Genomic DNA, 10,806 nt, shown 5'->3' on the forward strand with positions numbered 1-10,806 from the left:
TATACACATGCTGGCTTAAGTTAAAACCACCCAGCACATCTAAAACCTCTAATCAAATTGTCAGAGGAAGTCAGATGCACGCTCAGTAATTTATCCCTTGCACACAGGAAGCGACATCCCCTGCCTGAACTTTCTCTCTCTGCCTGGCCCTTGGGAGCCCAGAGGAGCAGGGGGCCCAGAGGGGAATTGGGGAAATGAATCTGAGTCCCCCGTGCTGGGAACAAGGAGTAGCAATGACCCCCCTCACCTTGCACTCATCACCACAATGAATGCCAGGTGGACTTCAAAAAGAATTTTTAAAAATCAGATGAAGGAAGCCATAAAAAAAAAAACAAAAAAAAAAACAGACAAATTTGAGCACATTAAAACTCATTTTACCAACGTTAATAAAAACACATCATATCATAATTTGTTTTAATAAATCCCTGTAGTATACTGCAAAAATTGCTATTATCTTTTCCTACCCCTTGAAAAACACAAGCATATATATATGTATACACATGTATATATACATATACATGTGTATAATATATATAAGCAAAGAAGAGACAAAAATGCTGAAAATAGTTGATTGCATAAAATTAACATAAAATATTTCAATTTTTGAATAAATATTTCAAAATAAGGCAAAGCGGTCTTTAGAAAAAGTAGGATGAAAAAAATCTTTGAAATGCTCAGATATAGTTCATGTAAGTAAAGATCTCTAAAAGAATGCTACAAAAAAAAAAAAAAAACTAACCTCAGGAGGCTAGAAATAATTCTGTTACTATGCCATTTTGTTCATTTGATAAACACAAATTTTATCTAGTATTAAGACAGACTATCAGGTCAAATAGCCTCAGGCAAATTGGCAGACAGGTGACCTTACTTCACAGGCCCCAGTCCATCTCTGAGCAAAGGCCAGCTCTGGCGCCCCAGCCCTCTGCTTTCCTCTCATGCCCACAGCCCTAAGTCTGAATACCTGTCTGGTAGTCCCTGAACCTCAATGTCCCAGGCTAGGGCTCTGGCTTCCTTTGTCAGTCTAGTGCATGGCAGACAGTAAGAGGGATCTAATGATTTGCTAATGAATTACTAGAGAAATGAATGAGTGCATGAATGAAGTCCCCCTCCTAAGCCCCACACCTGGAGTTACTAATAGATTTCCTTTCTGTCCTGTTGTCTGGTGCCTGCCCCATTCACTGACTCACCCCGTTGTGGCATCTCTAGTGTACTGACTAGGAGGCGTCTTCAATAGCAAAGGCTGTTTCTATTTCAGTCCTGCACCAACCCATTCAGTTAATGTACAATCAACCTTGCTGCAAGCAAACTGTTTCTTGTGTTAATTTTAAAATGGAGGTTTATATGGTGAAGCTATGGGAAAGTCCTGGACTTGGGGATGAATTCAAAGGTTAAAGTAAAAGAAACACATCTAATATGGAGTCAGATTTATTCTTCCCTATTACATGAACACGGACAGGACTCTTACCCTCTCTAAGCTTTTTTCCTGATAGTTACTTTAAAATGGTGTAGGGGGGAAAGTGTATAGATAGAAATAAAGCAAATGTGGCAAAATGTTAGCAATTGGTGGATCTATGTTAGGAGTATACAATATTTGTGGTATCGTTCTATCATTTATGTAGGTTTGACTTTTTTCAAAATAGAAAAAAAGCTGAGAATAGATAAATAAAAACAAATAAAGTGTTATGACGGTGCCTCTCCTGGGGCTCTGCTGTGTGGATGTTACCGAATGCAAGTTTGTGTGCCTGATGCACAGTGAGACCAAACAATACCAAAATGTCAGAGTCTGGAGCAGAGAAAGGTTTATTGCAGGGCCATGCAAGGAGACAGATGGCTTGTGCCCCCCAAAACTCAGAACTCCCCAAAGGGTTTCAGCAAAGCATTTTTAAAGGCAAGATGAAGAAGGGGCGTGGTTGGTTATTGCAAACTTCTTGGTGTCGCAATCCTTTGTTCCCGCAGCTGTCCACCTAGGTCAGTTCACGATGTTCCCGTAAACCTCCAACAAGGCAACTGTTATTCTCTGTTCTGCAACCTTTTATCTCTATATGAATGGGAAAGTGTTATACCCTTAAAGATCAGAGCCTTGAGAATGGGCTCTCCTGTATATTTCAGGCTATAGGCAACATTCTTAACTCAAAGCAATAGAATACAAAGGTTAAAGTAAAAGACACAGACCTAGGGCTTCCCTGGTGGTGCAGTGGTTGAGAGTCCGGCTGCCCATGCAAGGGACACGGGTTTGTGCCCTGGTCTGGGAAGATCCCACATGCTGCAGAGCGGCCGCGCCTGTGAGCCATGGCCGCTGAGCCTGGGTGTCCAGAGCCTGTGCTCCTCAAGGGGAGAGGCCACAACAGTGAGAGGCCCGCGTACCGCAAAAAAAAAAAAAAAAAAAGAAAGAAAGAAACAGATCTAATATTGAGTTACATTTATTCTTCCCGGTTACATGAACACGCACAAGATTCCTACCCTTTCTAAGCTTCTTTCTTGATAGTTAAAAACAAAAAATAAAAACCTATGCCTTGCATTCTCCCTAAGTATTTTGTGAACACCAGTCATGGTAATAGATGCAAAGTGCTTTGCAAACCACAGAGCCCTTTCTGGGCACAAGGGTAACCAATGTGATTATTTGGGCAGCACCAAGTGCTCTTAGATCACCTGGCCAAGCCTCTTGCCTTTGTCTGTCTCGACTCCAGCCAGTCTCTGCTGCCACAGCCACCTTAACATACATATGCATGATTGGCTTCCTGGCTTCTCCCCAGCTCCGAGCATCGGCTACAGACGTGCAGTCCAGCTCCTGAGAACTGGAGGGCAGAGCTCCTCGCAGATCCAGTTCAGAAACCTCCGTTGGAGCAGCCTCCTGCCTGCCGGCTTCCCAGCACACTGCCCACCAGTACTAATCACTGGCAGCCAGTCTGCTCCCATGAAACCATCAAAGGCATCCCAGCGTTATAGGAGCATCCAGAGAAATGCCAGCCATCATTGCTTCTACCAGGAGTCCCTGCTGCTCAGGTGAGCCAGTTCCATCCATCCACTGGGGCAGGTTTGTGAGGAGGGAAAGCCTGGGTCACCCTTGCTTGCATCTGACCAGAGGACCAAGTCCCCATGCTGCTCGGTTCTCCTTCAGAATGAACTCCGAAACTCCTTTTTCCAGGTCGCTATACAAAAAGGGTGGCAACCCCAGCGATGTACACAGACATCAATGGCTCTACCTGCTTCTGATCAGAATCCAAAAGCCTGTACCCCAGCCTGGCTTTATTGTTGGCCAAACCCAGAGACCTGCTTTATCTGTTTTCTCTCTGTTTACTCAATCAGCAATGTCAAGAGAGAGCAGACAATACATCTGTTGTAATAAATGAGGTTTCTGTTGGAAAAGGCTACAGGCTGGTTAGAAGTGGGGGGAGTATTATTCAAATTTGTTAAATATTTATAAATGTATATTAAAATCTCCATTAATTTGGAGAAACTGGAGAAAATTCTCCTTTGAGTAAAGTAAAAACAAGCTGAATTTGAGAAAAGCAAAGGAATTATTTTCCCTTTTACTTTTAAGTGCATCATTGATGAAATAGCCACAGCAAAATACCCTTAACTCCTCCTGAAAAGTTGCATTAGGATTAGTGTATGCATTTTCACTGGGAATAAGTGTTGCTATGTGTTGAAAAGTTGTTCTCCTAGAGAGTAACTATTTCCCTGAAACATTTGTACATGTAAATTTGCTTAGCTAATTTCTTGTTCATAGAAACTGCTGCCTGTTTGCCTCTGTTATCTCTGATTTCAAATGAATCAAAGCAGGAGTACAGAGAGTGGGGGATCTCTGGATGAGAGAGTTTCATTTTTATTTATTTTACATCCAGAGTTAGGGGACAGGAGGCGTCCTTTCTCTGGAATTAGCTGATTATTTCAATGAGCCTGAAAAAGAAATGGTTTTGCCACCAAAGATGCTGCTATTCAGCAATCCCACATGATCACTCTCTTGGTTCCTTTTATGATGTCTTCTGATAGTATCTTTTATCCTTTGAAGCCTTTCTCTTTCACTGACCCATCAAAGTAACAGAACCCAGTGAATGTGTTCCAGTGGCTGCTAACAACTGCCGAATTCTCTCTCTGACTCCCCAGATCCCTCCCCTCTCCTTCTACACACACTGACTTCATACAGATGATCCCGAGGCAGCAAGATGCTAAACTTACCCAGGGCAAGATCTGGGATGGAAGCAATTCTACTAATCAGATTTCCTCCTTAATGCCCTGATCATTTCAGCAACTTGGATGACAGTTTTACTGCTGATGAAACAGGGGACAGCCATGATCCAGAACAAATCTTCCAGAATATACAGTTCCAGAAAGATCTCATGGCGAACATTCGCTGCCGACCCTGGACCATGGGACAGAAGCTGAGGGCACTGAGGTAAGGGTTATGGGTTATTGCAAGTATGCTTCCCACTAAACCACCCACCCTGCCCTGCCCTGGGAAACAAGCATAAAACTCCACATTGGTGGGAGTGGTGGGTCGGATGCTCTTGATCTGACTTAGAGAAGACACAGACACGTCTGAGGGATCCACCTGGTCCAAACGGGCCTCAGTGTGTGTGTCTGTGTATGTGTGTCTGAGTTGGCTGTGTGTCTTTGTAGAGGGTTTTTTGGGTTTCTACCTCCTTTTCAAATACTAGATTTTAGCACTATGCCTAGAGATGAACAAAATAACTAAACTCACTAGGTATGCAATCTAGAATGAAAATAAATATTAGTTTTCTCTGCTTGGCTATTACCTCCCTCTTGCGGGGGGATCTCTGTGGGAAACTAGATTACTGGGACATTTAGAGTCATATTGGAGAGTCTGTTTAGATAATAATGAAGAGCTGAAGGTTGGAAGACATTGCCTTGCCATGTGGTATTAGGTTCTTTTCATAATTTCTCTAAAGACCAGTTCCTTTCTCTGTAGAGTTGAAGTGAAGGTGGAGAGCACCTACCTCCTGTGGCACTGTTAAGCTGTTAAGCAATCAGGGTGCTGCTAAAGACAAAAGTTCCTGGTTGCCCTCGGACTTAATCAGAAACTACGGCAGAGGGCTCCAGCATTTTTAGCATGCATTCAGGTTGATTCTTTTGCAAACTAGAGTTTGAAATCCCTTGGGAGCGTTTCAAGGATTAAGTGAGGTAAACCATATGATATTAAGCCTTGTATCTGGGCTACAGTAGTCACTCCCTATGGTTGGGTAGTAATTGATGATGTGGATCCCTGGGATCACAGCAAGGGGAGTGAGTAGAATGGTTCTTCATGACCAGTGCCACTGAGCTACTCTGACCCATGAAGTGGACCTTCCTAGAGAAACAGACATTACACGTAATCATCGGGCACCTACTGTGTGGACAGGATTAGAACCACTGTCGTATCTTACATTTTAGTGCCCCTTTCCAGACACCAAGCACATTGCCCTGTCTCTCCAATCCACCATTAGGTTTGCATTTCTTTCCCATCAAATCATGCCTTCATTAGATTTCCACTCCAGGCATTGTTCCTCCAGTCTGGCCAAAGATCCATCCTGCCCCCCCAGCTGGCCGTGGCAGATAGCTAAGGTCATCCATCGTTTCCACTCCCAGAAGTTTCCAGTTAATTCTCCATGCCCGATATCAGTTCTCGTCACTTCCATTTCTTTGAGTCAGGATGACATTTTTCAAATGAGAAGACTGATACTCAGAGATATTAAGTGGCTTCCCCCAGGACACACAGCTTCTGAGTGCTGGAATTGAGCTTTAAAGCTGGGTTTCCTGACCTCAACTCCAATATTCTATTCTATTGAAACAGAGGAACTCTACCAATTTATCCTAAAAACAAAAACAGCCATGTAACTATATTGCACAAGGAACTATATTCAATATCCTGTGATAAACCATAATGGAAAAGAATATATATACACACACACACACATATATATATGTATAACTGAATCACTTTGCTGTACAGCAGAAATTAACACAACATTGTAAATCAACTCTGCTGCAATAAAAAAGTCATGTATTCTATCAGGATTTTTAAAATCATACAGGAATGCTGATGATTAATAACTATCTGAACTGTAAGAGAGTGAGTCTTTTTAACCTGCGGGCAGAGCAAAGCAAATGATAACTTTTCTGTCAGAATCAAAAGAACAAACCAGGCCTTCCTCCACAAGCGTAAGCCAGGGACCTCAGCCAGGGTTCCGAGACACCAACGCCAGCGAGGCACAGGCCAGTCAGTGGTCCAGCTCTCAGAGAACAGCTCACCCTCTGAGACCTGCATTTGTCATCGCCGCGTCGCACTTTTCCTCCCCGTCACCTTGAGAAGCTACTGGAGCAGTGCATCACTAATTGGGCCTGCGAGACTCATCAGGTCTGTGGAAGGCGCAGACCCTGACTGCTTGGGGCTCAAGGGAGCATTGCTGACACAGATAAAGCAGCGAGCTCTGTCTATGGGGGGACAGAGCATATATTTATTTCCCCAGTAGGGAGGCAAGTGGTCAGTGCCATGGAGTCAGCATTGGTCTATGATGGGGCCTGGGTTAGGTACTGTCCCCACTGCTGTTACTGACCAGGGTTCTTGGCCTCCTTAATCAGTAGAAATTAATCAGAGGTCAGACAAGGAATTCAGGCAAGGCTTCACTGGACCCCGACTGCAGCAGGGGGAGAACAAACAACAAGTTTCCTGGCACACTTGCTTGCTGAGAGGGAGGTGAGCATGCTCCTTATTTGGGGTGAGGGTAGGGGTGTGTGCAGGGATTGGGCCAGAGGTTGGCTTAGGTGGTCTGCCCATCCCCTTGGTGGTGTCGTGTGCAGGGCACATGCGCAGTACCCTGCTTTTGCTCCTGACCATTCAGAAGTGGCAGTTGGGCTTTTTGGTTTTTCGTATCTTGCTGTCCATAACTTGCCCCAACTGCACTTGCACGCAGTTGTTTTTAGTCCCTTGAAGTTACGCTGTATTTTGTTGCTCAAGGAGATGTTTGTCCAGGTGCAAGCACTGCAGCACAGGGTCCCAGGTCCCAGGCCCCAGCCTGTCTCACTGCCGCCTCAGCCCCCTACTCAGCTCCCCATTCCAACACTTACACACCCACCCACTCCTATTGTTGTTTCAGGTCTCTATCATCCCTATTAGCTAGTGGGCTTCTCTAGGGCAACAGCTCTATCTTATGCACCTCTGTATTCCATTATACTTGACCCAAACAAGTGTGCAGAAAATGTTTGCAGGGAAAAAAATTATAATGAATGAAATTAAATGAATTATTATTTCACTTATATAGGCCCCTATCTTTTAGATGCTATAAAAAGTATAACATCAACCCTCACCCTTGCCTGCATTTCTGGTTCTGACCAGAATGAAGCCAGCCCATTGGCGGGGCTATGAAGGTGGAGTATTTGCAGTAAGGGCAGGGAGGTCCAAAGCTCAGCACTCTGGTCAGGCATGTTCTGAAGTGATCACGCTGTTTGTGGAAAAGGAAGTCAGCTAGTTCCTTGTGTCAGTCAACGAAAGGCTAGGAACCTGTGGGTGTTACTTGGGATATACATGCATGAAATCCCTACCAAGTACCCTGGTCCAACTAACAAACTGAATGATTCAGCAGTTCTTCAATCCTGAGCATAATTAAGTGGTCAACCATGGATTAATGAAGATCTCATCAGTGTAGTCACAGATGAGGTCACCTTGAAGGTGACATTCTTCGCTAAGAGTTTTTGACTTCAGTCCGTTCCATGGAATTAACATTATTTTTTCTAATCCTGTGGTTCTTTAAGTGTGAATTTAACCATCTATCCTAATGAATTCAGTCTATTTTCAAGGAGTAGCCATTCAGGTGACCCATCAGGTCAGCTCACCAAAGTGGTCAGCTAGTGTGCCAGTAGTTAGTCTGGGCTAAACTAGGCTGTTCATGGCTACATAGACACAACTTCCTTGCTCACATTAACCAGACACTACCCTTTTCTCAAAGCAGATTCTCTGAGCTAGGTCTGACTTTCACTTCCAAAGAATTAACTGCAGGAAGAAGGCAGCTGAGATTAAGTGGAGGAGCTGAGAAGCTGGTACGTGATACCAGGATTTCCAAAGCCCATAATACCCAGCCAACAGCCAGAATCAGGGCAGGGCGTTAAGAAATTCAGTTGCAACTGATTTTAGTATTCACTCATCATTTCCTATGAATTCATGCATTTAAATGTTATAGAAAATATTTTAAGGGAGTTGTCTGGTTACCACTGTTTGACTGTCTATTCCTGCTGCACTTCCATATGTTTTGCCAAGATTATCAAGGTGATAAAATTGCGCTCACCACCAAGTATTTCTTCTCTCAGGCGAGCGAAGGACATTGTGCTGAAGTTTGAGGGGAGGCTGACCAGGACCCGAGGCTACCAAGCGGCAGGTGCAGAGGTAAAGAGCCCACACATGGACATGCCCACCCTTCCTGTGGTCTCCAGGCCCGGGACGTTGTACTTGTCCTTGCAGTTGCTGTACTACATAGGTTGTGAACATCCATCATTAGTAGCTGTAGAACAGTGAGCTTGAAGGTCTGCATGTCCCCAAACTTGGATTTTAGTTCCTGATGCTGTCACTTACCAAATGGTGTGACCCTGGGTAAGCCCAACTCATCAGAAAAAGGTTATATCTGCCCTTGGGAGAATCATCTAGCCTCTTCCCTGAGTTAAGCCCACCCATGTGTGTAGGTTTCATTCACTGTACAGTAAGTCCCCTACATACGAACCTTCAATTTGAGAACTTTCAAAGATGCGAATGGGCGTTCACATGTCCAACCACATAAGTTAGTTTACGTATCTGGCATATACCGTCATGTGCGTGCACCCTCTACAAGTGGTTGTGCTTTTGTGTACTTTACTATACAGTGTTGTATAGAGTCAAGTAGTACAGTTTCTTTATTTCTTGCCTGTTCACTCGATGCCAACCCCTGTATGCCAGCTGTTGTACTGTACTACTGTACTTTTCAAGGTACTGTACTATAAGATTAAACATTTTCTTTATTTTTTGTGTTTGTTTGTTTTTTATGTATTATTTGTGTGAAAAGTATTATCAACCTATTACAATACAGTACTATATAGCCGATTGTGTTAGTTGGGTACCTAGGCTAACTTTGTTGGACTTACGAAAAAATTGGACTTACGAACGTGCTGTCGGGACGGAACTCGTTCGTATGTAGGGGACTTACTGTATTTCTTATAATGAGAAAGTTACAGGCATATTCCAATGCTCATTTTATAATACAATGCTAAGATTTTTGTTTGTTATTTTTCCCATTCAGTTCCTTGCAGTTAAACTTTAGTATACATTGAAATTATCTGTTTACAGACATTCCAATAATTTTCATAAATGTTTCCAAGACAAAGAAAAAAATCATTTCTCCTACTATAATCCCCTACTTCCCAAGACAGAATCTTTTTTAAAATTTCACATTTCAGCCATTGTATATATCATTTTCACATCGGAGTAAGTAGAGTATACAAATATTTTTGTCTTGCTTTTTTTCACTTAACACCATAACAAGGATTTTTCTCCATGTTGCTATGTAGTTTTTATACCTATTGTTTTCTATGACTGTGTAATATTCCATCAGAAAAGTGTCTATTAATTTAATTAGTTACGTGCCTGCTGGTGGTCCTTAAATAGCTTCTAATTTTTCGTTAGTATTAACAGCCTTGCAAAGACCGTCTCTGCACAAACGGCTTTTCCTATCTTTTAAAATTCTTTTTCTAGGATAAATGTCAAAACTCGACCTCTGTAGAAAAGAGTATGATCCATGCTTTTTGGCTCGTGATAAATACTAATCAATTATTTTCCAAAAGCTTTGCCATCCACAATGAAAGAATTTGCTGTCTTCATAGTATCTCCACCAATGCTGAATATTGTAGTTTTTTCAAGTTTATTATTTTAACAGAGAAAAACTGACAGATACACTCTTTTTAGATTCTCTGAAACAAAAAATATTCTTAGTAAAGTTTAAATTAAAGCTGGTCATAAATTTTGCATAACTGAATAGTTATAAAATATCAAAGAATCCCCAAGATTCTGCCTTGGCTTTCTTTCTTCTTACTTTTCACAGAATCTGCCTGAAGACACTAATCCACTCCTATGATCGAAATTATCCATAACTCTTTATGCCTGTCACACTATGATGGAGCTTATGGAATAAATCTATAAAACAAAATTATCTTTTCATAAGCATATGTGCTACCAAGCTCTCTCATTTTCTCTAAATAAACTGTATGAAATGCTATGGAAAAATATCTGAAATAATGTAAGGTCTCTCACTTGGGTTCAGAAAACCTGTAATATATATAACAGTGAAAAAGTCCTGGGGCATTTAGTAACAGTGAGCTCAAAGTGGGTTAAAGGTGCAAGTTAATAGTGGACTGAATTCTTAGAGTCAGAGTTTTTAAAATGAGAAAAGTGACCCAAATGTTCAGTCTTACCTACAAATTGTCCCAAAGTTTTCAGCCTGCACTTAACAGACACAGCTGCCCCAGTCCTTTCCATTTTACCAATGGCCCTGCAGAAAGCACTTCAACCCAGTTTAGCTTAATCCATGTGCCAAGCTTTGTGCTGGGCACTCAGGGGAAAGAGATGGCTGAGATACAGTGTCTTCTGCCCTCTGGAGACACAGCAAAATGTCAAAGAAAATCATCCTCCCACCATGTCTTCCTAACACTTTGGTTTTCCCCCTTCTCCTTCTGAACATCATTCCTCTACCTTTTTATATTTAGATTTTTTTTTTTTTTTTTTTTTTTTTTTTTGCGGTTCGCGGGCCTCTCACTGTTGTGGCCTCTCCCGTTGCGGAGCACAGGCTCCGG

General features: G+C 42.5%; 1 protein-coding gene across 1 annotated transcript in view; it reads left to right on the top strand.

Moving 5' to 3' along the window:
- The first annotated feature begins 2,914 nt into the window (after positions 1-2,914).
- The window catches only part of TMC3 (transmembrane channel like 3), a 44,477-nt gene continuing 36,585 nt past the window's right edge, over positions 2,915-10,806 (top strand). The window contains exons 1-3 of the mRNA XM_007470075.1: positions 2,915-3,003; positions 4,250-4,396; positions 8,302-8,377. Coding sequence (XP_007470137.1) covers positions 2,915-3,003; positions 4,250-4,396; positions 8,302-8,377 — 312 coding nt within the window. The remainder of the gene's footprint in view (positions 3,004-4,249; positions 4,397-8,301; positions 8,378-10,806) is intronic.

Source organism: Lipotes vexillifer, unplaced genomic scaffold, assembly GCF_000442215.2.
Source record: "Lipotes vexillifer unplaced genomic scaffold, Lipotes_vexillifer_v1.1 scaffold532, whole genome shotgun sequence".
Classification (NCBI taxonomy): domain Eukaryota; kingdom Metazoa; phylum Chordata; class Mammalia; order Artiodactyla; family Lipotidae; genus Lipotes; species Lipotes vexillifer.